Here is a 25,697-nt window from a genome sequence, read left to right as displayed (position 1 = left end):
AGGCGGGGCCAAACCCCGCCCGGACCAATCAGCGCCCCCGCCCCCGCCCCGCCGGCCAATGGGAGACGCGAGGGGGTGAAAGGGCTGAGGGGGCAGGAAAGGGCTGGGCCGCTCCCCCCCACCCCCGCTGGCGGCGATGGGAGCGTCCGGCCGCCCGCAGCCAATCAGGAACGAGGACGGCGAGTCCCGGCGGCGGGGTGGGGCGGGAAGGGGGCGTGGCCGGGGGCTCCGAGGGGGCGTGGCCGGAGGGTTCCGAGGGGGCGTGGTCGGGGGCGTGGCCGGGCGAGGGCGGGGCAAGACGAAGAGGACGGACAGAAGAAATTCCACCGCCCATCCCGGAGGGCACCAGCCCCTCATTCTGGGGGGACCAGCCCCTCATTCTGGGGGGACCAGACCCTCCGTGTGTGCGAACGCGCCCCCTGGGTGGGGAGGGGTCACCCCACGGCGCCAAATGTGTGGGGAGCCCCCCAGCTCCCCCTGTCCCCTCCACCTCATTCCTCCCCCCCCGCAAGACAAGGGAGCCAGCGGAGGTTTCAGCGCTTTATACAAAGCCGAACTCGTGCGCTCCTGTTGCAGGAACTGACCCTTTTCCGGGCGGTTTTATCCCTAAGGATAAGAGGGTCCTGCCCGCCCCCCCCCCCAAGAGCCGCCCGCGGCCCCTCCACCCCCCAACCCCCCACCCCGGGGGGCTCCCCCCTGTCCGGGGAGGTCAGGACACCCCCAGACCCCCCCAGATCCCGGGGGGGACCCCAAAATGGGGGGGTTAGGACAGAGGGACCCCCCCAAGATAGGGGGGACAAGGGGACCCGGGGGGGCAGGATGGGGACACCCCAGAGCACAGACATGGGGGGACAGGGACACCAGGAACCCCCCAGATTGGGGGGACAAGGACACTGGGGGACAAGTTGGGGGGGGGGGGGGACAGAGACACAGACACCCCAGGATCAGAACACAGAGATGGGGGGACAGGGACACCAGGAGCCCCAAGACAGGAGGACAAGGACACCCTCAAAACCTTGGGAGAGAAGGACAAGGTCACCTTGTCACCCCCAAGATGAGAGGGGGACACCCCAGGACCCACCAAATGGAGGGGATGAGGACATCCCAGGATGGGGTGGGGACACCCCAGCACCCCAAGATGGGAGGGACAACAAAGTGACCTCAGGACCCCCAAGGTGGGGTTGGGGGGGACACCCATGACACCCCAGATATTGGGGGACAAGGACATCCCAGGGTCCCCAAGGTGAGGGGGGGGGGACACCGCACCCTCCAAGCCAGGGGGACAAGGACACCCCTACCCCCAGGTCCCCAGGATCTGGGGGTGGGGTGAGGACACCCAGCCCCCCCTGCATGGTCCCCATATGGTCTCGCCCCGCCCCGGTGCTTTTTGGGGGGTCAGACGGGCAGGATCTGCTCCAGGAGGGTCCGCGAGGCCGGGGGGATCCTGTCGGGGAACTTGACCTCGAACTCGATGACCAGGTCCCCGCGCTGGTCGGGGCTGCGGGGCAGGGGCAGCCCCTCCCCTGGGATGCGCCGCTTCACCCCTGGCTTGAGCACGTCCTGGAACACCATGGGGATGGTGCGGCCGTCCAGCGTGGGGGTGTTCACCGTGCAGCCGCACAGCGCCTGCAGGACACGCCAACGGGGACGCCACGGTCACTGCGGCCACCGTAGCCACCGTCACCCACACCAACCACCCACCGTGGCCACCAGCGCCCACCGTGAGCCACACCAACCACCCACCACAGCCAGCATCACCCGTCACGGCCACCATCACCCACGATCGGCTAGACCAACCACCCACCACGTCCCCACCACCCAAAGAGCCCCCCATGGCACCTCTCCCCACCCGTCACTTCGTGTCCGCACCGCCCAGCCACCTGGTGTATCCTCACCACCAGTATCTACCAAACCAACCACCATCAAGACTATGACCAACCCATCCCCACTGAGACCAATCCCCCCTCAAATGTCCCCACCAAGACCAAGACAAACCACTCCCAAAGATCCATGTCCCCACCATCCAACCACCTGGCATGGTCCTCACCACCACGATCAAACCAAACGCCCTCCGACCAAGACCAACCCACCCCCGACATCCCCACTACCATCAAGACTATGACCAACCCATCCCCACCAAGAGCAACCTGTCCCCAACGTCCCCATCAAGATCGAGACCAACCCCCTCTCAATGTCCCCCCCAAGGCTGACCGCCCCCAACGCCTCCATCCCTCAAAGAACCCCCCACAGCACCTTTGCCACCCAGAGCATCACCCATCATTTCGTGTCCCCACCACCCAACCACCCAGCAAATCCTCACCACCACCACCTATCAAACCAACCACCACCAAGACCAACCCACCCTCGATGTCCCCACCATCACCAAGACCACGACCAACCCATCCTCACCAAGACCAACCTGTGCCCAAAGTCCCCACCAAGATCAACCCATCCCACCAAGTCCAAGACCAACTGTCTCCAACGTCCCCATCAACACCAAGACCACCCCCAATGTCACCACCAAGACCAATTCAGCCCCAACGTCCCCACCACCCAAAGAACCTCCCATGGCACCTCCCCTACCCAGAGCACCACCCGTCACGTCGTGTCCCCACCACCCAACCAGCCGGCACATCCTCACCACCACCATCTTTCTAACCAACCACCACCAAGACCAACCCATCCCCCCCAGGACCAAGACCAACCCATCCTTGACATCCCCATCACTACCACAACCAAGACCAACCAGCTCTCAACGTCCCCACCAAGACCAAACCACTGCCAACGTCCCACCAAGCCCAAGCCGTCCCCAACGTCCCCACACACCTCGCGCAAGCTGATCTTCGCCGGGTAGACAATGTCCGAGCCCTCCCGGCGGAAGATGCTGTGGGGTTTGTCCTTGAGGACGAAGACGACGTCGGCTGGGATGTTGTTGGGCGTCTGGTCGCCCTCCTTGGGGAAGGTGATCTTGGTGCCCTCCTTCCAGCCACGCTTCACCTCGATGGTCAGGATCTTGTCCTCGTTCCGCACCGTTTTCCCATCGGGGTTGAGCCGCTTGTGGGAGATTTTCATCTTCTTGGTGCAGCCGGTGTAAATCTCCTCCAACGAGACCTTCAGATCATATAGAACTGGGGGGTCTTGCTTACGGCAGGCGCCCTCTGGCCCCCCCCGGCCTCGGGGGAAGCTGACGTTCCCGAAACCCCCCATGTGGAACGTGGTGAAGGTGTCATCCCCGTCATCATCGTCCCCATTGCGTTGGACGAAGAAAGTGTCGAAAGGGTTGCGGCCGTCGAAGAACTCGGCGAACATCTGGTGGGGGTCGCCCCGGAACGTGTAGGTGAAGGTGGGGCCATTGGAACCACCCTGGCTGGAGGTCGGGGCTCCCCCTTTCAGCCCTAAAACGTGTGGAAGGTGCCGGTCAGCCCGCGGGTGGTCACCGAGCGGCGCGTTCCGGGGCAGGGCGTGGGGACGCGGGCGTGGGGCGGCATCTGGCGCGGCCCCAGTGCCGGGAGCGGGAACCGGTTCTGCTCGGCGCCGGAGGACGCGGCGCAGCCAGACGCCCCGGACGGGCCCCAACAGGCCCAGCCAGATCCACCCCCACCCCCGGCACACCCCGGCGCGGCTGCGGCACCCCCAACGGGCCCCTGGCACCCCCGACAGTCCCGTCACCCCTCGTCACCCCCCGCCAGACCCTGTCCAGAGCCCACACGACCCCCAGCCCCATTCCCAACACCCACCCCCACGCTGACTCCCCACCCCACTCCGCTGTCCTCCCCCTCCAGTCCCCCATTCCCATGGCGCATCCCCCCCAGCCCCACGTCACCCCAAACCCAGCCCCACTGCCTGTCCCCCCAAGCTCCCCCACCCACATCCTCCTGCCCCCCCACCCCGCACTGCTCATCTTCCCCCCACCCCCACACATCCCTCCGCCTCCACCCCAACACCCCCAGGCCCCCACCCCCCCAAACTTCCCCCACATCACCCTGTCCCCCACCACCCCCCACACCCCCACCCTGTCCCCCACCACCCCCACCCCCCCAAACCCCCACCCTGTCCCCCCAAACCCCTCTCGCTTCACCCTGACCCCCACCACCCCCAGCCCCCCAAACCCCCACCCTGTCCCCCAAAACCCCTCTCACTTCACCCTGACCCCCACCACCCCTAGCCCCCCCAAACCCCCACCCCCCCAAACCCCCACCCTGTCCCCCAAAACCCCTCTCGCTTCACCCTGACCCCCACCACCCCCAGACCCCCAGCCCCCCACCCCCCCAAAGCCCCACCCTGTCCCCCAAACCCCCACCCTGTCCCCCAAAACCCCTCTCGCTTCACCCTGACCCCCACCACCCCCAGACCCCCAGACCCCCACCCTGTCCCCCCAAACCCCTCTCGCTTCACCCCGACCCCCACCACCCCTAGCCCCCCCAAACCCCCACCCCCCAAACCCCCACCCTGTCCCCCAAAACCCCTCTCGCTTCACCCTGACCCCCACCACCCCCAGCCCCCCAAACCCCCACCCTGTCCCCCAAAATCCCTCTCACTTCACCCTGACCGCCACCACCCCCAGCCCCCCACCCCCCCAAACCCCCACCCTGTCCCCCAAAACCCCTCTCGCTTCACCCTGACCCCCACCACCCCCAGCCCCCCAAACCCCCACCCCCCCAAACCCCCACCCTGTCCCCCAAAACCCCTCTCGCTTCACCCTGACCCCCACCACCCCCAGCCCCCCCAAACCCCCACCCTGGCCCTTGCCCCCACCTTCACCCACCACCACCCAGGCCCCACCCCCCTATCACCCCCCCTGTCTCCCGGCTCCGCTCACCCTCCTCCCCGTACTTGTCGAAGATCTCCCGCTTCTTAGGGTCGCTGAGCACGTCGTAGGCCTCGGCCACCTCCTTGAAGCGCTCCTCGGCGCCCGGCTCCTTGTTCTTGTCGGGGTGGAAGCGCAGGGCCTGCCGGCGGTAGGCCCGCCGCACGTCCTCGGCCGAGGCGCCGCGGGGCAGCCCCAGCGTGCGGTAATAGTCCTTCCCCATCCCCCGCGCCGCCGCTCTGAGCCGCCGGCGGAACCTTCCAGAGCCCGCCGCCCGCCGCGCCACGCCCCCCGCGCCGCTCCGCCAATCCGCGGCCGCGGCGTCACGAAGAGGGCGGGGAGAAGGAGGGCCGCGCCACGCCCCCCGCGCAGCTCCGCCAATCCGAGGGCGTGGCGTCACGGAGGGGGCGGGGAGAAGGAGGGCTACGCCACGCCCCCCGCGCAGCTCCGCCAATCCGCGGCGTCACGGAGGGGGCGGGGAAAAGGAGGGGTACGCCACGCCCCCCGCGCCGCTCCGCCAATCCGCGGCGTCACGGAGGGGGCGGGGAAAAGGAGGGCTAGGCCACGCCCCCCGCGCCGCTCCACCAATCCGCGGCCGTGGCGTCACGGAAGGGGCGGGGAAAAGGAGGGCACCGCCCTCTGCCGGTGCGGGTTTGCGTCTGCGCCGTGGCGCGGGGGTCGAGGTGGGCGTGGCCAGGCGTAGCCCCGCCCCTTTCCTGCCCCTACCCGAGTGGGACCAGCGGGGTGTTGCCATGGGAACGGGAGGGGCGGGGCCTGTCCCCGTCACCATGGCAACCGGCACCGCGGGAGACAGTTGTCCCTGGCACCCTGAGAGACACCCTGTCCGTGTCACACAGAGTGTCACCCACAGCGACAGCCTGTCCCTGTCGCCAGAGCCGCTGTCACCCTGAGAGACAGCCCACCCGTGTCACTCACCGTGACAATCTCGTCAGCCACAGTGACAACCTGTCATCGTCACCCACGGCCACTCTGTTACTCGCAGTGACACTCTGTCCCTGTCACCCGTGGCAACTGTCACCCACAGTGACTGTCACCATGGTGACAGCCCCTGTCACCCCCAGACGTTGTCACCCACGCCCATAGCCGATCCTGTCACGCTGGGTCACAGCCCATCCCTGTCACCCACAGTGTCTTGTCACCAGTGGCACAGCCCCGTCCCACCATCCCTGTCATTGCAGGTGTCACCACCATGACACCGTCTGGGGTGTCTGTCCCCCCGCCGTGTCCCCTAACGATGTCCCCATGGGGGTCCCCTGTTCGGGTGACATTTGGGGCACAGACACCCCAGGCAGCCCCTGGTGCGGTGACATGGGGACACTGGGACATGGAGACACAGGGCTAAAGGGACATGCGGACGTGGGGAACATCTGGACATGGGGACATGAGGATGCTGGGACACAGGGGACATGGGGACATGGGGGACATGGGAATATGGGGGGCAGGTGGCCAAGGGGATATGAAGACCCAGGGACATGGGGGTCAGAGGGACAGGGGGACATGGGGGACATGGGACATGGGGGTCAGGGGGACATGGGGGACAGGGGACATTGGGGTCAGGGGGACATGGGGGACAGGGGACATGGGGACACGGCGGGGACAGGGGGTCGCTGGAGCAGAGGCGGGTGAGTCTGGGGGGGACACAATGTCCGTGCCCCCATGTGTCCCCTTATCCCGCCGTGCCCGTCCCACAGGCCCCGCCCACCGCGAGGCCCCGCCCCCTCCCGAGGCCACTCGGCCGTTCCCCCGCCCACCGCGCAAGCCCATTGGCTGCCGCCGCCGTCACTCCGCGCCGCGCCTCCGCATCCCATTGGCTGCGCCGCTGTCAGGCGTTCCCGTTGCCGCAGAAACTGGGCGGGGCGAGAGAGGGTGAGAGCGGAGGCGGAGCCGCCGGGTCCCCGGGTCCTGATTGGCTGCTTGCCATCACCCACGCGGCGCCGATTGGCGGTGGTGCAGGCCCCGCCCTCCAGGCGAAACGCGTGGATCACGTGGGGGGAGCGGGCGGCCGGCGGGCGCGGCGGCGGCAGAGCAGCGGCGGCCATGAAGCACTACGAGGTGAGGCGGCGCCGCCCGCCCCGGCCCCGGCCCCGGCCTCAGCCGCAGGCCCAGCCCCTGCCCCGGCACCGCCGCCGGCTCCTCCTCCCGGCCCGGCGCGTTTGACCCCGCTCTGCTACCCGCGGGCCGCCGCGATCCTTCCGCGCATGCGCCGGCCGCCCGGACCGCACCACTGCGCATGCGTGCGGCGCCGCCGGGCGGCCGCTGGGGGCGGGTTTGTCTCGGGGCGCGCATGCGCAGGAGCGCGGCCCCGCCTGCGGAGGTGGAGCCTGGGCATTCCGCCAAGGCCCGATCCGGTCCGGCGGGGTTCGGGCCAATTCGGCAGGGCTCGGGCCGGTCCGGCGGGGCTCGGGCCGGTCCGGCGGGGTTCGGGCCAATTCGGCAGGGCTCGGGCCGGTTCGGCGGGGCTCGGGCGGGTTCGGCAGGGTTCGGGCCAATTCGGCAGGGCTCGGGCCGGTTCGGCAGGGTTCGGGCCGGTCCGGCGAGGTTCGGGCCAATTCGGCAGGGCTCGGGCCGGTTCGGCAGGGTTCGGGCCAATTCGGCGGAGTTCGGGCCAATTCGGCAGGGCTCGGGCCGGTTCGGCAGGGCTCGGGCCGGTCCGGCGGGGTTCGGGCCAATTCGGCAGGGCTCGGTTCGGCAGGGCCCGATCCGGCTCGGCGGGGTTCGGGCCGGCTCGGCGGGGTTCGGGCCAATTCGGCAGGGCTCGGGCCGGTTCGGCGGGGTTCGGGCCGGTTCGGCAGGGTTCGGGCCGGTTCGGCGGGGTTCGGGCCGCTTCGGCGGGACTCGGGCCGGTTCGGCAGGGCTCGGGCTGATTCGGCGGGGTTCGGGCCGGTTCGGCAGGGCCCGATCCGGTTCGGCGGGGCCCGATCCGGTTCGGCAGGGCCCGATCCGGTTCGGCGGGGCCCGGCCGCCGCCCTCGGGCTCGTCCCGCCGTGCCTGGGCCCGTCCCGCCGGGCCCGTCCCGCCGGTCACAGCCGTGCGGCGGGTGACGTCACGGCAGCGATGACGACAGCGGGTGTGGCACCGCCCACGGGGACGGGGTGACACCCCCGGGGTCACCCCAGGGGAGTCCCCGCCTCCCCCGGGGGGAAGAGCCGCAGTGACCGTGGGGGCAGGACCCCCCCGTTCCCCCCTTGTCACCCCCCTTGTCCCTCCACTTGTCATCACCCCATTTATCCCCTTGCTTGTCCCCCTCTTGTCCCCCGTCTTGTCTCCCCCCTTGTCCCCCCTTGTTCCACTGGTGTCCCCCCCCTTGTCCCCCCCCTTGTCCCACTGGTGTCCCCCCTTGTCCCCCCCTTGTCCCACTGGTGTCCCCGCCCTTGTCCCCCCTTGTCACCCTCCCTTGTCCCCCCCCTTGCCCCCCCCTTGTCCCACTGGTGTCCCCGCCCTTGTCCCCCCTTGTCACCCCCCTTGTCCCACTGGTGTCCCCCCCTTGTCCCCCCTTGTCCCCCCCCTTGTCCCACTGGTGTCCCCCCCTTGTCCCCCCCTTATTCCTCCCCTTGTCCCCCCCCTTATCCCCCTCCTTGTCCCCACCTTGGCCCCCACCTTGGGCCCCTTGTCCCCCCTTGTCACCCCCCTTGTCCCACTGGTGTCCCCCCCCCTGGTCCCACTGGTGTCCCCCCTTGTCCCCCCCTTGTCCCCCCTTGTCCCCCCCTTGTCCCACTGGTGTCCCCCCCTTGTCCCACTGGTGTCCCCCCCCTTGTCCCCCCCTTGCCTATCAGGCAGGGGCAAGAAACGGTGTCCCCCCCCCTAGTGTCACCCCCGCCCATAGTGTGTGTGTCCCCCCCCCCAATAGTGTCCCCCCCAGCAGGGTCCCCCCGCCCACGGGTGGCAGATGGGTCCTGTCCCCCCGCCTCCCGGGTGGCAGCTGGAGGGGCCGCGGGCGGATGTTTGTCATGTTTGTCATAGCTCAGCGGTGACAGCGACGGTGACACCGCGGGCGGGAGGCGGCCCGGGGGGGGGATGAGCCAAAATAAACCTCCCCCCCACCCGGGTGGTGTCACCGTCACCGCACTCGGGGCTCCCTCAGACCCCCGGTGGTGTCACCGTCACTGTCACCGCACTCGGGGCTCCTTCAGACCCCTGGTGGTGTCACCGTCACCGTCACCGCACTCGGGGCTCCTTCAGACCCCCGGTGGTGTCACCGTCACCGTCACCGCACTCGGGGCTCCTTCAGACCCCCGGTGGTGTCACCGTCACTGTCACCGCACTCAGGGCTCCTTCAGACCCCCGGTGGTGTCACCGTCACTGTCACCGCACTCGGGGCTCCTTCAGACCCCTGGTGGTGTCACCGTCACCGTCACCGCACTCGGGGCTCCCTCAGACTCCCGGTGGTGTCACCGTCACCGCACTCGGGGCTCCCTCAGACCCCCGGTGGTGTCACCGTCACTGTCACCACACTCGGGGCTCCTTCAGACCCCCAGTGGTGTCACCGTCACCGTCACCGCACTCGGGGCTCCCTCAGACCCCCAGTGGTGTCACCGTCACCGTCACCGCACTCAGGGCTCCCTCAGACCCCCAGTGGTGTCACCGTCACCGCACTCGGGGCTCCCTCAGACCCCCGGTGGTGTCACCGTCACCGTCACCGCACTCGGGGCTCCCTCAGACCCCCGGTGGTGTCACCGTCACCGTCACCGCACTCGGGGCTCCCTCAGGCCTCCTTGCGCGTGTCCAGTGTCACCCATGGGGGTGTCACAGCCCTGACCCCCCCAGGGTGACAGAGCCCTGTCCCCAGTGGGGTGACATGTGACAGAGCCCTGTCCCATCAGGGTGACTCTGGGGTGACAAAGCCCCATCCCCATATCAGGTGTCGCCTGTGTCCCCACTGGTGTCCTGGGGGTGACACAACCCTGTCCCTTTTGGGGTGTCCCCAGCGGTGACAGAGCCCTGTCACCTTCAGGGTGTCACAGTAGCCGCCACCACTGAGGTGTCACAGGGTGACAGAGACCTGTCCCCTTCAGGGTGTCACAGGGTGACAGTCCCCTGTCCCCTTCAGGTGTCACAGGGTGACAGCCCCATGGGACAGGGTTACAGTCCCCTGTCCCCTTCAGGTGTCACAGGGTGACAGTCCCCTGTCCCCTTCAGGGTGTCACAGGGTGACAGTCTCATGTCACAGGGTGACAGTCCCCTGTCCCCTTCAGGGTGTCACAGGGTGACAGCCCCATGTCACAGGGTGACAGTCCCCTGTCCCCTTCAGGTGTCACAGGGTGACAGCCCCATGGGACAGGGTTACAGTCCCCTGTCCCCTTCAGGTGTCACAGGGTGACAGTCCCCTGTCCCCTTCAGGGTGTCACAGGGTGACAGTCTCATGTCACAGGGTGACAGTCCCCTGTCCCCTTCAGGGTGTCACAGGGTGACAGCCCCATGTCACAGGGTGACAGTCCCCTGTCCCCTTCAGGTGTCACAGGGTGACAGCCCTATGTCACACGGTGACAGTCCCCTGTCCCCTTCAGGTGTCACAGGGTGACAGTTGCCTGTCCTGTGTCACAGAGTGACGGTCCCCTGTCCCCTTCAGGGTGTCACAGGGTGACAGTCCCCTGTCCCATGTCACAGGGTGACAGTCCCCTGTCCCCGTCGCGCTGTCTCCGGGTGACGCAGACCCGTCCCCCCCAGTGACATCCAGCCGCGTGGCCTCGGCCCAGCCTGTCCCCTCCCTCGTGCCACCGAGGGCCTCGGGGACACACGGGGGGTCCGTCCTCACCTGCCGCCCGCTCCGCGCTGCTGTCCCCTCCGTCCCCGCTGTCCCCCGGTCCCCAGTGACCCCGTCCCTCCCATGGCCACCGCTGGGGCCACCTCCGGGGCCACCTCCTTGGCCACCGGGGCCAAAAGCCACCCCGGGCGGGGGGGGGCGTTATATTTAGCAGCTCCCCGGGGCCTGATCGGGTTTCGGCCGGACCCGCCGGAGTCCCCGCGCTGTCCTCGGGGGCTGGTGACATGGAGGGCGCGGGGGTGGCCCGGGAGGGGACCCCAATGTCCCCGGCCCCCGTGTTGGCGCTGTGGCGCCAGGCCCCCCCCGCCAAGAAACGCAACAAGGTGATTTTGTTCTTCGAGGTGGAGATCCTGGACGCGCGCACGCGCGAGAAGCTCTGCTTCCTCGACAAGGTACCGGGGATGCCGCCCCTCCCCTGGCCCCTGCGCGCGGGTTTGGGGACGGGGACACTGAGGTGACCCGGTCCCCCCTCCCCGTGCCGGGCTGCGGTGCCGCAGGTGGAGCCGAACGCCACGGTCGCCGAGATCAAGAGTCTGTTCAACAAGGCCCGTACGTGGGGACAGGGATGGGGACAGGGATGGGGACCTGCCGTGGGGTGGTGGGGACCCTCGTGGTGGCTGGGGACACATCAAAGGGCCATGGGGACCCTCGTGGTGGCTGGGGACGTGTCACTGGGCCATTGTGGTCACCGTTGGGACCTGGCGCAGGCTCTTGGGGACCCTCCTCATAGCTTGGGACATGTCACAGGGCCATGGGGACCCTGTCACGGCATGGTGGGGACCCTTGTCATGACCAGGGACCCGTCACAAGAGCATCGTGGTCACCTTTGGGACCTGGCACAGGCCCTTGGGGACCCTGTCATAGCTTGGGACATGTCACAGGGCCATGGGGACCCTGTCATGGGGTGGTGGGGACCCTCATCGTGACCAGGGACCCATCACAAGGCCATTTTGGTCACCGTTGGGACCTGCCGCAGGCCCTTGGGGACCCTCCTCATAGCTTGGGACATGTCACAGGGCCATGGGGACCCTGTCACGGCATGGTGGGGACCCTTGTCATGACCAGGGACCCGTCACAAGAGCATCGTGGTCACCTTTGGGACCTGGCACAGGCCCTTGGGGACCCTGTCATAGCTTGGGACATGTCACAGGGCCATGGGGACCCTGTCATGGGGTGGTGGGGACCCTCATCGTGACCAGGGACCCATCACAAGGCCTTCATGGTCACCTTTGGGACCTGGCACAGGCCCTTGGGGACCCGCCGTGGGGTGGTGGGGACCCTTGTGGTGGCCGGGGACACATCAAAGGGCCATGGGGACCCTCTGTGGGGACCCTCGTGGTGGCTGGGGACACATCACAAGGCCATTTTGGTCACCGTTGGGACCTGGCACAGGCCCTTGGGGACCCTCCTCGTAGCTTGGGACATGTCACAGGGCCATGGGGACCCTGTCACGGGATGGTGGGGACCCTTGTCATGACCAGGGACCCATCACAAGAGCATCGTGGTCACCGTTGGGACCTGGCACAGGCCCTTGGGGACCCTCCTCATAGCTGGGGACATGTCACAGGGCCATGGGGACCCTGTCATGGGGTGGTGGGGACCCTCCGTGGTGGCTGGGGACACATCAAAGGGCCATGGGGACCCTCCGTGGGGACCCTTGTGGTGGCTGGGGACGTGTCACTGGGCCATTGTGGTCACCGTTGGGACCTGGCACAGGCCCTTGGGGACCCTCCGTGGGGTGGTGGGGACCCTCCATGGTGGCTGGGGACGTGTCACTGGGCCATCACGGTCACCTTTGGGACCTGGCACAGGCCCTTGGGGACCCTCCCTGTAGCTGGGGACATGTCACAGGGCCATGGGGACCCTGTCATGGGGTGGTGGGGACCCTCATCGTGACCAGGGACCCATCACAAGGCCATCGTGGTCACTTTTGGGACCTGGCACAAGCCCTTGGGGACCCTCCATGGGGTTGTGGGGACCCTCCGTGGTGGCTGGGGACGTGTCACTGGGCCATTGTGGTCACCATTGGGACCTGGCACAGGCCCTTGGGGACCCTCATTGTAGCTGGGGACATGTCACAGGGCCATGGGGACCCTGTCATGGGGTGGTGGGGACCCTCATCGTGACCAGGGACCCATCACAAGACCATCACGGTCACCTTTGGGACCTGCCGCAGGCCCTTGGGGACCCTCCTCATAGCTTGGGACATGTCACAGGGCCGTGGGGACCCTGTCACGGGATGGTGGGGACCCTTGTCATGACCAGAGACCCGTCACAAGAGCATCGTGGTCACCTTTGGGACCTGGCACAGGCCCTTGGGGACCCCCCTCATAGCTTGGGACATGTCACAGGCCCTTGGGGACCCTCCGTGGGGTGGTGGGTACCCTCGTGGTGGCTGGGGACGTGTCACTGGGCCATCACAGTCACCTTTGGGACCTGGCACAGGCCCTTGGAGACCCTCCGTGGGGTTGTGGGGACCCTCCGTGGTGGCTGAGGACGTGTCACTGGGCCATCACGGTCACCTTTGGGACCTGGCACAGGCCCTTGGAGACCCTCATTGTAGCTGAGGACATGTCACAGGGCCATGGGGACCATGTCACGGGACTGTGGGGACCCTCGTGGTAGCTGGGGACACATCACAGGGCCATGGGGACCCTCCATGGAGTGGTGGGGACCCTCGTGGTGGGTGGGGACGTGTCACAGGGTCATGAGGACCCTCATTGTGACCAGGGACTTGTCACAGGGCTGTGGGGACGCCCGTCATGGGGTTTTGGGGACCCTGGTCATGGCTGGGGACATGTCACAGGGCCATGGGGACCCTGTCACGGGGTGGTGGGGACCCTCATCACAACCAATGTCCTGTCACTGGGCCGTCGTGGTCACCTTTGGGACGTGGCACAGGCCCTTGGGGGCCCTCGTGGCTGGGGGACCTCATCGTGACCATCACGGGGCCATGGGGACCCTGTCACGGGGTGCTGGGGACCCTCGTCATGACCATCACGAGGCCATTGTGGTCAAGTGTCGGACCTGGCACAGGCCCTTGGGGACTCACCGTGGGGTGGTGGGGACCCTCATGGTGGGTGGGGACATGTCACAGGGCCATGGGGACCCTGTCACGGGGTGGTCGGGACCCTCATCACCACCAGTGTCCTGTCACTGGGCCATCGTGGTCACCTTTGGGACCTGTCACAGGTCCTTGGGGACCCTCATTGTAGCTGGAGACCTGTCACGGGGCTGTGGGGACCCTCATCACGACCAGGGCCCCTTCACGGCGGGGTGGGGACACCTGGTGTGTCTGGGGACACCTCATGGGGACACTGTGGTCCCCCTGGATCCCCCATCATGACCTGTCACGGGGCCATGGGGACGTGGTCCCTGTCCCCAGCAGGACTGGAGACCCTCTGTGGGGACCCTGGTCATGGCTGGGGACCCGTCACGGGGTGCTGGGGACCCTGTTGTGACAAGGGACATGCCACAGGGTGGTGGGGACTCTATTGTGATCAGGGTCCTGTCACGGGGCTCTCGCTGTCCCCATTGTGACCGGGGACCCATTGTGGGGTCACAGGGACCCCCCTTTGTCCCCAGGGCCCATTGTGGCACCGTGGGGACCCCCCTTGTCACTGGAGCCTCGTTGTGACATCCTGGAGACCCGCTTTGTCCCCAGGGCCCATTGTGGCACCGTGGGGACCCCTCGCTGTCCCCACCACACCCATGTCCCCGCGGTGCCACCGACGCTGTCCCCTCTGTCCCGCAGATCCCCAGTGGTACCCGGCCCGGCAGTCCCTGCGCCTGGACCCCAGTGAGTGTCACCGGCGAGGGGTGTCCCCAGGTGTCCCCGCAATGTCCATGCATGTTCTCAGGTGTCCCTCTGCTGTCCCTGGGTGTCCCTGTGGTGTCCCTGGTGTCCCCAGGTGTCCTGCAGTGTCCCGGGTGTCCCTGTGGTGTCCCCCTGGTGTCTGCTGGTGTCCCTGGAGTGTCCCTGGGTGTCCCACGGTGTCCCTGCAGTGTCCCTGTGGTGTCCCCAGTGTCACTGCAGTGTCCCACGGTGTCCCGCAGTGTCTCTGAGGTGTCCCTGTGGTGTCTCCTGGGTGTCCCTGTGTTGTCCCCAGTGTCACCGTGGTGTCCCCAGGTGTCCTACAGTGTCCCTGTGGTGTCCCCAGTGTCACTGCAGTGTCCCACGGTGTCCCGCAGTGTCCCTGAGGTGTCACCGCGGTGTCCCACGGTGTCCCTGCGGTGTCCCTGTGTTGTCCCCAGTGTCACCGTGGTGTCCCACAGTGTCCCTGCAGTGTCCCTGTGGTGTCCCCAGTGTCACTGCAGTGTCCCACGGTGTCCCTGAGGTGTCACTGTGGTGTCCCCAGGTGTCCCTGCAGTGTCCCTCTGGTGTCCCCAGTGTCACTGCAGTGTCCCACGGTGTCCCTGCAGTGTCCCTGTGGTGTCTCCTGGGTGTCCCTGTGTTGTCCCCAGTGTCACCGCAGTGTCCCCAGTGTCTCTGTGGTGTCCCCGTGATGTCCCTGATGTCCCTGTGTTGTCCCCAGTGTCCCTGGGTGTCCCCACTGTCCCCGCTATCCCTGCTCTCCCTGGTGTCCCTGGGTGTCCCCGTTGTCCTCGGTGTCTCTGTGGTGTCCCCACTGTCCCCGCTATCCCTGCTCTCCCTCGTGTCCCTGGGTGTCCCCATTGTCCTCGGTGTCTCTGTGGTGTCCCCACTGTCCCTGCTGTCCCTGCTCTCCCCACTGTCCCTGCTGTCCCTGCTGTCCCCACTGTCCCCGCTGTCCCCAGTGTCCCCAGTGTCCCCAGTGTCCCCTGTCCCCAGAGGGCCGTTCCCTGCGTGACGAGGACGTGCTGCAGACGCTCCCCGTGGGCACCACGGCCACCTTCTACTTCCGGGACCTGGGCGCCCAGATCAGCTGGGTCACGGTCAGTCTGTCCGTCTGTCCGTCCCTCCATCCGTCCGTCTGTTCCTGTGTCCGTGCCTCTGTCCATTCGTCTGTCTATCCCTCGGTTCCTCCGTCTGTCCCCCGCTTCGGTGCCTCCGTCCCGCTCCCCCCGTCACGTCTCCGCTCTGTCCCGCTGTCTGTCCCTCAGCTGGACCCTCCGGTGTCCCTGCGTCCCTCTGTCTGTCTTGTCTCTCCCTGCATCCCTGTGTCTGTCCTTGTGTCGCTCTGTCCCATCAGTGCCTGCATCCCTGCGTCTGTCTTTGTGTCCCTCTGTCCTGTCTGTTCTTGCATCCCTTTGTCAGTCTCTGTGTCCTTCTGTCCTGTGTGTCCTCTGTCCATCCCGTTGTCCCTCCCCGTGTCCCTCTGTCTGTCCCTCTGTCCATCCCGGCCCCCTCCATCCACTCCTCTGTCCCCGTGTCCCTCTGTCTGTGTGTCTGTCCCTGCCTCCCTCTGCGTGTCCCCGTGTCCCTCTGTCCGTCCCTGTGTCCCTTGGCATCTCCCCCCCCAGGCCCCCGCCCCGTCCCTCTGTCCATTCGTCTGTCCCCCCATCTGTCCCTCTGTCCATGTGTCCATTCCTGCCTCGCTTAGCGTGTCCCTCTGTCCCTCACCCCCCATCCCTCTGTGTGTCCCCATGTCCTTCTGTCCCTCACCCCCCCCGTTCCCCCACCGCGTCCCCCCGTCCCCCTGCCCGTCCCCCGTCCATCTGTCCGTCCGCCCGTCCGCAGGTGTTCCTGACGGAGTACGCGGGGCCGCTGCTCATCTACCTGCTCTTCTACTTTCGCGTCCCCTTCCTGTACGGGCCGCGCTACGACTTCACGGCCAGTCGGCACCACGTGGTGCAGTGAGTGAGGGGACACGGGGACACTGCGGGGACATGGGGACACTGGGGACACTGGGGGGACATGGGGACATTGGGGACAGGGGGACACAGGGGGGACATTGGGGGGACACTGGGGACAGGGGGACACTGGGGACATTGGGGGACGTGGGGACATGGAGATACTGGGGACATTGGAGGGACATGGGGACACTGGGGACAGGGGGACACAGGGGATGGGGGGACATTGGGGACATTAGGGGGACATGGGGACACTGGGGACAGGGGGACACAGGGGATGGGGGGACATTGGGGACATTGGGGGACACTGGGGACAGGGGGACACTGGGGACATTGGGGGACATGGGGACATTGGGAGGACACTGGGGACAGGGGGACATTGGGGACATTGGGGGACGTGGGGACATTGGGAGGACACTGGGGACAGGGGGACATTGGGGACATTGGGGGACGTGGGGACAGGGGGACACCAGGGACATTGGGGGGACACTGGGGACAGGGGGACATTGGGGACATTGGGGGGACATGGGGACACTGGGGACAGGGGGACACTGGGGACATTGGGGGACGTGGGGACATGGAGATACCGGGGACATTGGGGGGACATGGGGACACTGGGGACAGGGGGACACAGGGGATGGGGGGTCATTGGAGACATTGGGGGACACTGGGGACATTGGGGGACGTGGGGACATTGGGGGGACACTGGGGACAGGGGGACATTGGGGGGACACAGGGGACAACGGGGACATTGGGGACATTGCAGGGACACGGGGGGTACAGGGGACATTGGGGGGACACAGGGGAGCTGGCACCACATCGTGCAGTGAGTGAGGGGACACGGGGACAGGGGGGACAGGGGAGCTGCCACCCTGTTGTGCAGTGAGTGTGGGGACACAGGGACAGGGGGGACACGGGGGACACAAGGGACAAGGGGGACACAAGGAACAGGGGGGACACCCCGATCACGCAGTCCCGCAGCCCCAGGGACAACGGTGGGGGACAGGGGGGACAGCGGGCAGTGTGGCTGGGGACAGCGGGCGTGGGGTGTCACCCCCAGGCATGTCCCTGTGTCCCCGTGTCCCCATGTCCCCCCGCACCAGGGGACACCAACCAGTGCAACTGGGGACAGTGGGACATGAGGGTGCCAGGGGGTGTGTGTGTCCCCTTGTCCCCATGTCCCCCTGTCCCCCCTGTGTCCCCATGTCCCCCTCGTGTCCCCATGTCCCCCCATGTCCCCGTGTCCCCAGCCTGGCGTGCGCTTGTCACTCGTTCCACTACGTCAAGCGGCTCCTGGAGACGCTGTTCGTGCACCGGTTCTCACACGGGACGATGCCGCTGCGCAACATCTTCAAGGTGACACCGCGACACCCGCGTCACCCGCTGTCCCCCCGGGAACCGCCTGTGCTGGCTGGGTGTCCCCAGGTGTCACCAATGTGTCCCCAACGTGTCCCCCCCCAGAACTGCACCTACTACTGGGGCTTCGCTGCCTGGATGGCGTATTATATCAACCACCCGCTGTACACCCCCCCCGGTGAGTGTCACCGTCACTGTCACCATCACTGTCACCATCACTGTCACCCCCTGTCCCCTGTCACATCAAGCACCCGCTGTACACCCCCCCCCCCCCGCAGTGAGTGTCACTGTCACTGTCACCCCCTGTCCCCCCACCACCCACTGTACCCGTGTCCCTCATGTCCCTGTATCCCCTGGGGACACCGCGGGGGTGTCACTGTCCCTGACCCCCCCCATGTCCCCATGTGTCCCCATGTCCCCTGGGGACACCGCGGGGGTGTCACCGTCCTTAACCCCCCGTGTCCCCATGTGTCCCCATGTCCCCTGGGGACACCACGGGGGTGTCACTGCCCCTGACCCCCCCCATGTCCCGATGTGTCCCCATGTCCCCTGGGGACACCGCGTGGGTGTCACTATCCCTGACCCCCCGCCATGTCCCCATGTGTCCCCATGTCCCCTGGGGACACCGCGGGGGTGTCACCGTCCCTGACCCCCCCGTGTCCCCATGTGTCCCCATGTCCCCTGGGGACACCACAGGGGTGTCACCATCCCTGACCCCCCTGTGTCCCCATGTGTCCCCATGTCCCCTGGGGACACTGTGGGGGTGTCACCGTCCCTGACGCCCTCATGTCCCCATGTGTCCCCATGTCCCCTGGGGACACTGCGGGGGTGTCACCGTCCCTGACCCCCCCGTGTCCCCATGTGTCCCCATGTCCCCTGGGGACACCGCGTGGGTGTCACTATCCCTGACCGGCCCCCGTGTCCCCATGTGTCCCCATGTCCCCTGGGGACACCACGGGGGTGTCACCGCCCCTCACCCCCCACCATGTCCCCATGTGTCCCCATGTCCCCTGGGGACACCATGGGGGTGTCACTGTCCCTGACCCCCTCCGTGTCCCCCAGCCTACGGTGACGAGCAGGTGAAGCTGGCGCTGGGCGTCTTCCTGGTGGGTGCCGGGGGGCACGTGGGTGCTGGGGGAGGCTGGGGAGGGGGCAAGTGGGTGCCGGGGGGGGTTGGGGGCAGGGGGTGCAGGGGGGTGGCTGTGGGGGGGTCCAGGTGCTGCCTGCAGCTCAGGGCCCCCCCTCATGTCCCCCCCCGCCTCCCAGTTCTGCCAACTTGGCAACTTCTCCATCCACGTGGCCCTGAGGAACCTGCGCCCTGCGGGTGAGGGGACATGGGGGGACATGGGGGGACACGGGGACATGGGGGGACATGAGGACATGGGGGGACACGGGGACATGGGGGGACACGGGGACATGGGGGGACATGGGGACATGGCGGGGACACGGGGATGTGGATGGACACAGGGACACACGGGGACATGGGGGGACACGAGGACATGGGGACATGGGGGGGACATGGGGACACGGGGACATGGGACGACATGGGGACATGTTGGGAACACGGGGACATGGGGGGGACATGGGGGGGACACGGGGACATGGGGGGGACACAGGGACATGGGGGGACACGAGGACATGGGGACATGGCGGGGACATGGGGACACGGGGACATGGGGGGGACATGGGGACATGGGGGGGACACGGGGACATGGGGGGACATGGGGACATGGCGGGGACACGGGGACATGGAGGGACACAGGGACACACAGGGGACATGGGGGGCACACAGGGACATGGGGGGACATGGGGACATGGGGGGGACACAGGGACATGGGGGGACACGGGGGGACATGGGAACATGGGGGACCATAGGGGCTACGGGGAGACATGGAGGGTGTGAGGAGGATATGGGGGGGACACAGGGCTCTGCACACGTGTGGAGCACCCACGGGGAGGGGGGCACGTGGCGCGGAACGTCACCAGCAGGGACACGTGGGGTGTCGTGGGGGGGGTGTGGTGTCCCACGGGTGTCCCCGGGCTGTCCCACGGGTGTCCCTGGAGTGTCCCTGGGGTGTCCCACAGGTGTCCCAGGGGTGTCCCTGGAGTGTCACAGGGGTGTCCCACAGGTGTCCCAGGGGTGTCCCACGGGTGTCCCTGGAGTGTCCCACGGGTGTCCCCGGAGTGTCCCACGGGTGTCCCTGTAGTGTCCCACGGGTGTCTCGGGGGTGTCCCACGGGTGTCCCAGGGGTGTCCCACAGGTGTCCCATGGATGTCCCTGGAGTGTCCCGCGGGTGTCCCTGGGGTGTCCCACGGGTGTCCTTGGAGTGTCCCACGGGTGTCCCATGGGTGTCCCAGGGGTGTCCCAGGGGTGTCCCACAGGTGTCCCTGGGGTGTCCCATGGGTGTCCCTGGAGTGTCCCACGGGTGTCCCACGGGTGTCCCATGGGTGTCCCAGGGGTGTTCCAACGGGTGTCCCACAGGTGTCCCACGGGTGTCCCTGGACTGTCCCACAGGTGTCCCACGGGTGTCCCTGGGGTGTCCCATGGGTGTCCCTGGGTGTCCCACGGGTGTCCCTGGAGTGTCCCACGGGTGTCCCAGGGGTGTGCCACGGATGTCCCATGGGTGTCCCTGGAGTGTCACAGGGGTGTCCCACAGGTGTCCCTGGGTGTCCCCAGGGTGTCCCACGGGTGTCCCAGGGGGTCCATGCTCCAAGACACAGAAGACCCCACACCCCACGGGTGTCACGTGTGGGGGGTGTCCAAGGGGGGAGTGTCACGGGGGGTGTCCCCGGGGTGTCCCACGTTGACGGGGGGTTCCAGGCTCCAAGACGCGGAAGATCCCGTACCCCACCCGCAACCCCTTCACGTGGCTGTTCCTGCTGGTGTCCTGTCCCAACTACACCTACGAGGTGGGGGACACGGGGGGGGACACTGCTGGGGGTGACACTGCTGGGGGGGTGACACTGCTGGGGGGGTGACGTTGCTGGGGTGGGTAACATTGCTGGAGGGGTGACACTGCTGGGGGTGACACTGCTGGGGGTGACACTGCCCAGGGGGGGTGACACTGCCCAGGGAGGGTGACATTGCTGGGGGGGTGACACTGCCGGGGGGGGTGACACTGCTGGGGGTGACACTGCCCGGGGGGGTGACTTTGCTGGGGTGGGTAACATTGCTGGAGGGGTGACACTGCTGGGGGTGACACTGCTGGGGGTGACACTGCCCAGGGGGGGTGACACTGCCCAGGGAGGGTGACATTGCTGGGGGGGTGACACTGCCGGGGGGGTGACACTGCTGGGGGTGACACTGCCCGGGGGGGGGACATTGCTGGGGGGGTGACACTGCAGGGGGTGACACTGCTGGGGGGGTGACATTGCGGAGGGGCTGGTGACACTGCAGGGGGAGGGTGACACTGCCCAGCAGGGGTGACATTGCGGAGGGGTTGGTGACACTGCTGGGGGGGTGACACTGCCCCGGGGTTGGTGACACTGCTGGGGGGGTTGGTGACATTGCTGGAGGGGGTGACACTGCTGGGGGAGTGACACTGCCCGGGGTTGGTGACACTGCTGGGGGGGTTGGTGACATTGCTGGGGGGGTGACACTGCTGGGGGGGTGACACTGCCCAGGGAGGGTGACATTGCTGGGGGCATGACATTGCTGGGGGGGTGACACTGCTGGGGGTGACACTGCTGGGGGGGTGACACTGCTGGGGGGGTGACATTGCTGGGGGTGACACTGCCCAGGGGGGGTGACATTGCTGGGGGGGTGACACTGCCCAGGGGGGTGACACTGCTGGGGGGGTTGGTGACACTGCTGGGGGGGTTGGTGACACTGCTGGGGGGGGTGGCATTGCTGGGGGGGTGACACTGCTGGGGGGGTTGGTGACATTGCTGGAGGGGGTGACACTGCTGGGGGGGTGACACTGCCCGGGGTTGGTGACACTGCTGGGGGGGTTGGTGACATTGCTGGGGGGGTGACACTGCTGGGGGGGTGACACTGCCCAGGGAGGGTGACATTGCTGGGGGCATGACATTGCTGGGGGGGTGACACTGCTGGGGGTGACACTGCTGGGGGGGTGACACTGCTGGGGGGGTGACATTGCTGGGGGTGACACTGCCCAGGGGGGGTGACATTGCTGGGGGGGTGACACTGCCCAGGGGGGTGACACTGCTGGGGGGGTTGGTGACACTGCTGGGGGGGTTGGTGACACTGCTGGGGGGGGTGGCATTGCTGGGGGGGTGACACTGCTGGGGGGGTGACATTGCTGCGGGGGTTGGTGACACTGCTGGGGGGGTGACACTGCTGGGGGGGTGACACTGCCCAGGGAGGGTGACATTGCTGGGGGGGTGACATTGCTGGGGGGGGGTGACACTGCTGGGGGGGCGGTGACATTGCTGGGGGGGTGACATTGCTGGGGGGGGTGACACAGCTGGGGGGGGTGACACTGCTGGGGGGGCGGTGACATTGCTGGGGGGGTGACACTGCTGGGGGGGTGACACTGCTGGGGGGGTGACATTGCTGGGGGTGACACTGCCCAGGGGGGGTGACATTGCTGGGGGCATGACATTGCTGGGAGGGTGACACTGCTGGGGGTGACACTGCTGGGGGGGTGACATTGCTGGGGGTGACACTGCCCAGGGGGGGTGACATTGCTGGGGGGGTGACACTGCCCAGGGGGGTGACACTGCTGGGGGGGTTGGTGACATTGCTGGGGGGGTGACACTGCTGGGGGGGTGACACTGCCCAGGGAGGGTGACATTGCTGGGGGGGTGACATTGCTGGGGGGGGGTGACACAGCTGGGGGTGACACTGCTGGGGGGGGTGACACTGCTGGGGGGGCGGTGACATTGCTGGGGGGGGTTGGTGACACTGCTGGGGGGGTTGGTGACACTGCTGGGGGGGTGACATTGCTGGGGGGGGTGACATTGCTGGGGGGGTTGGTGACACTGCTGGGGGGGTTGGTGACACTGCTGGGGGGGTGACATTGCTGGGGGGGGTGACATTGCTGGGGGGGTTGGTGACATTGCTGGGGGGGTTGGTGACACTGCTGGGGGGGGTGACATTGCTGGGGGGGGTTGACACTGCCCAGGGGGGTGACACTGCTGCGGGGGTTGGTGACACTGCTGGGGGGGTTGGTGACACTGCTGGGGGGGCGGTGACATTGCTGGGGGGGTGACACTGCTGGGGGGGGTGACACTGCCCGGGGGGGGTGACATTGCTGGGGGGGGTGACACTGCTTGGGGGGGGGTGACACTGCCCGGGGGGGTGACATTGCTGGGGGAGTGACACTGCCCAGGGGGGTGACACTGCCCGGGGGGGGTGACACTGCTGGGGGGGTTGGTGACACTGCTGGGGGGGGTGACATTGCTTGGGGGGGGGTTGACACTGCTTGGGGGGGGTTCAATTACCATCACCCTGGAGGGGGGGTCTGCTGGGGGGGTCGGTGCTGTGCTGGGGGCAGCACAGTGGGGGGGGCAGCAGGGGGGGGACTGAGCCGCCCCCCACGTGGGCGCTGCCCCCCAGGTCGGGTCCTGGATCGGCTTCACCATCATGACCCAGTGTCTGCCCGGTGAGGGGGCGCCCGCGTGGGGCGGGCACCGGGGGGGCCTGTTGGGGAGCTTTGTGATGGGGGGACTCTGCTGGGCGATGGGGGCCACCCCGGGGTGTCCCCACGTCCCCTGCGTCCCCACCCTGGGGTCCCTGCGTCCCCATGTCCCCCCCATCCCCTGTCCCACCCTGGGCTCGGTGTCCCCCACCTCAGCTACCCAGATCTCCCATCCCCTGGGGTCCCCACGTCCCCCGTCACCCCCCGTGTCCCACCCTGGGGTCCCCATGTCCCCCGTCACCCCACATGTCCCACCCTGGGGTCCCCATGTCCCTTGTCACCTCCTATGTCCCACCCTGGGGTCCCCATGTCCCCTCCATGTCCCACCCTGGGGTCCCCATGTCCCTTGTCACCTCCTATGTCCCACCCTGGGGTCTCCATGTCCCCTCCATGTCCCATCCTGGGGTCCCCACGTCCCCCATTGCCCCCCATGTCCCACCCTGGGGTCCCCATGTCCCCTCCATGTCCCCTGTCCCACTCTGGGGTCCCCATGTCCCCCATTGCCCCCCGTGTCCCACCCTGGGGTCCCCATGTCCCCCATTGCCCTCCATGTCCCACCCTGGGGTCCCCATGTCCCTTGTCACCTCCTATGTCCCACCCTGGGGTCCCCATGTCCCCTCCATGTCCCACCCTGGGGTCCCCATGTCCCCCATTGCCCTCCATGTCCCACCCTGGGGTCCCCATGTCCCTTGTCACCTCCTATGTCCCACCCTGGGGTCCCCATGTCCCCTCCATGTCCCCTGTCCCACCCTGGGGTCTCCATGTCCCCTCCATGTCCCACCCTGGGTTCCCCATGTCCCCTCCATGTCCCCTCCATGTCCCATCCTGGGGTCCCCATGTCCCCTCCATGTCCCACCCTGGGGTCCCCATGTCCCCTCCATGTCCCACCCTGGGGTCCCCATGTCCCCTCCATGTCCCACCCTGGGGTCCCCATGTCTCCTCCATGTCCCACCCTGGGGTCCCCATGTCCCCTGTCACCCGCCATGTCCCACCCTGGGGTCCCCATGTCCCCTCCATGTCCCATCCTGGGGTCCTCATGTCCCCTGTCACCCCCCGTGTCCCACCCTGGGGTCCCCATGTCCCCCGTCACCCCACATGTCCCACCCTGGGGTCCCCATGTCCCCTCCATGTCCCACCCTGGGGTCCCCATGTCCCCTGTCACCCGCCATGTCCCACCCTGGGGTCCCCATGTCTCCTCCATGTCCCACCCTGGGTTCCCCATGTCCCCTGTCACCTGCCATGTCCCACCCTGGGGTCCCCATGTCCCCTCCATGTCCCCTCCATGTCCCACCCTGGGGTCCCCACGTCCCCTTCATGTCCCACCCTGGGGTCCCCATGTCCCCCCCACGTCCCCTGTCCCACTCTGGGCTCAGTGTCCCCCCTCCAGCTGCCCAGATCTCCCATCCCCTGGTGTCCCCGTGTCCCTGACGTGTGTCCCCGTGTCCCTGTCCCACCCCTGTCCCCAGTGGCGCTGTTCTCGCTGGTGGGCTTCGTGCAGATGGCGATTTGGGCGCAGGGGAAGCACCGCAGCTACTTGAGAGAGTTCCGGGAGTACCCGGCGCTTCGCTCCCCGATCGTCCCCTTCCTGCTGTGACACCGCGGGGACACCCCCCGATCGTCCCCTTCCTGCTGTGACACCGCGGGGACACCCCCCCGAGCGTCCCCTTCCTGCTGTGACACCGCGGGGACACCCCCCGATCGTCCCCTTCCTGCTGTGACACCACGGGGACACCCTGGGAACACCCCCCCACCCTGCAAGGCCACCCTGGGGACTGTAGGGACACCCTGACCTGTCCCTGTCACCCTCGGGGACAGCAGGGGGACACCCCAGGGACAGGGACAGGGGACACGAGGACGAGGGACACGAGCCTGTCGTCCCCCCATGGTCACAGCAGGACACCGGAGTGTGGCCCTGCTGTCCCTTGTCACCCGCGGGGTCCCAGCTGCAGCATCCCCGTCCCTTCCAGGGACCTGTCCCCTCTGTCCCCATCCCTGCTGTCCCCCCGTCCCCTCCCCTGTGGCAGCGTCACCGCGGGACTGACCCAGCCACCCGGTGACAGCGGCTGAGGCCACCGCTGGTGACAACGCGATGTCACCCGTGTGGCCTGTGACCGTGGCCCGTGTCACCCGCAGTGACCGGAATGACCCGTGTGTCACCCGCACGTGAGCCGTCATTGTCCCCCCCAGGTCCCCGCAGGCGACAATAAACGGTGTCACCCCCCAGCACATGTGTCCTGTCATTGTCGCACCCCAGGGGGACACGAGGGGGCACGGCCACCCCATGGGGACAGTCCCCGCTGTCTCCAAGCTGGGCGGGTGTCACAGCCCCCCCGGGAGCGCGACAACGCGTTGTCCCCGCTGTCCCCAAGCGCAGTGA

At 67.7% G+C, this 25,697-nt stretch overlaps 2 protein-coding genes across 3 annotated transcripts; one reads left to right on the top strand and one right to left on the bottom strand.

Annotated features, from left to right (window-relative positions):
- Positions 1 to 704: 704 nt before the first annotated feature.
- DNAJB1 (DnaJ heat shock protein family (Hsp40) member B1) lies at positions 705 to 6,495 on the bottom strand. The gene is made up of 3 exons (XM_065655048.1): positions 4,820 to 6,495; positions 2,827 to 3,395; positions 705 to 1,626 (listed from the first exon to the last, which is right to left on the bottom strand). Exons 1-3 carry the CDS (start codon positions 5,028 to 5,030, stop codon positions 1,396 to 1,398), a joined length of 1,011 nt encoding a protein of 336 aa, XP_065511120.1. The 5' UTR covers positions 5,031 to 6,495; the 3' UTR covers positions 705 to 1,395.
- A 280-nt stretch (positions 6,496 to 6,775) lies between these two features.
- Positions 6,776 to 25,543, top strand: TECR (trans-2,3-enoyl-CoA reductase). Of its 2 annotated transcripts, XM_065655047.1 has the most exons (13): positions 6,776 to 6,880; positions 10,931 to 10,981; positions 11,087 to 11,138; positions 14,344 to 14,388; positions 15,400 to 15,503; positions 16,249 to 16,364; positions 17,612 to 17,717; positions 17,823 to 17,895; positions 18,780 to 18,823; positions 18,984 to 19,041; positions 20,539 to 20,627; positions 23,239 to 23,284; positions 24,787 to 25,543. In XM_065655047.1, exons 1-13 carry the CDS (start codon positions 6,866 to 6,868, stop codon positions 24,912 to 24,914), a joined length of 927 nt encoding a protein of 308 aa, XP_065511119.1. In that variant the 5' UTR covers positions 6,776 to 6,865; the 3' UTR covers positions 24,915 to 25,543. The 2 variants fall into 2 exon arrangements, with proteins under 2 accessions (XP_065511119.1, XP_065511118.1); XM_065655046.1 differs by lacking the exon at positions 6,776 to 6,880 and having other exon boundaries at positions 10,130 to 10,981.
- The last annotated feature ends 154 nt before the right edge of the window (positions 25,544 to 25,697 follow it).

Source organism: Caloenas nicobarica, chromosome 36 (assembly GCF_036013445.1).
Source record: "Caloenas nicobarica isolate bCalNic1 chromosome 36, bCalNic1.hap1, whole genome shotgun sequence".
In the NCBI taxonomy this organism is placed as follows: domain Eukaryota; kingdom Metazoa; phylum Chordata; class Aves; order Columbiformes; family Columbidae; genus Caloenas; species Caloenas nicobarica.
Note: the sequence above shows the minus strand (reverse complement) of the source record. Positions and strands in the feature narration are given on the sequence as shown.

Bases quoted from the DNA above. Each gene is read 5' to 3' on its own strand.
- DNAJB1 (XM_065655048.1), bottom strand. From the start codon at position 5,030: ATGGGGAAGGACTATTACCGCACGCTGGGGCTGCCCCGCGGCGCCTCG. The intron at 3,396-4,819 runs GTGAGCGGAGCC...CACACGTTTTAG, and splicing joins CGACAAGTACGGGGAGGAGG to GGCTGAAAGGGGGAGCCCCG. The intron at 1,627-2,826 runs GTGTGTGGGGAC...CGTGTCCTGCAG, and splicing joins CGAAGATCAGCTTGCGCGAG to GCGCTGTGCGGCTGCACGGT.
- TECR (XM_065655046.1), top strand. From the start codon at position 10,814: ATGGAGGGCGCGGGGGTGGCCCGGGAGGGGACCCCAATGTCCCCGGCC. The intron at 14,389-15,399 runs GTGAGTGTCACC...CCCTGTCCCCAG, and splicing joins GTCCCTGCGCCTGGACCCCA to AGGGCCGTTCCCTGCGTGAC. The intron at 17,718-17,822 runs GTGACACCGCGA...GTCCCCCCCCAG, and splicing joins CGCTGCGCAACATCTTCAAG to AACTGCACCTACTACTGGGG.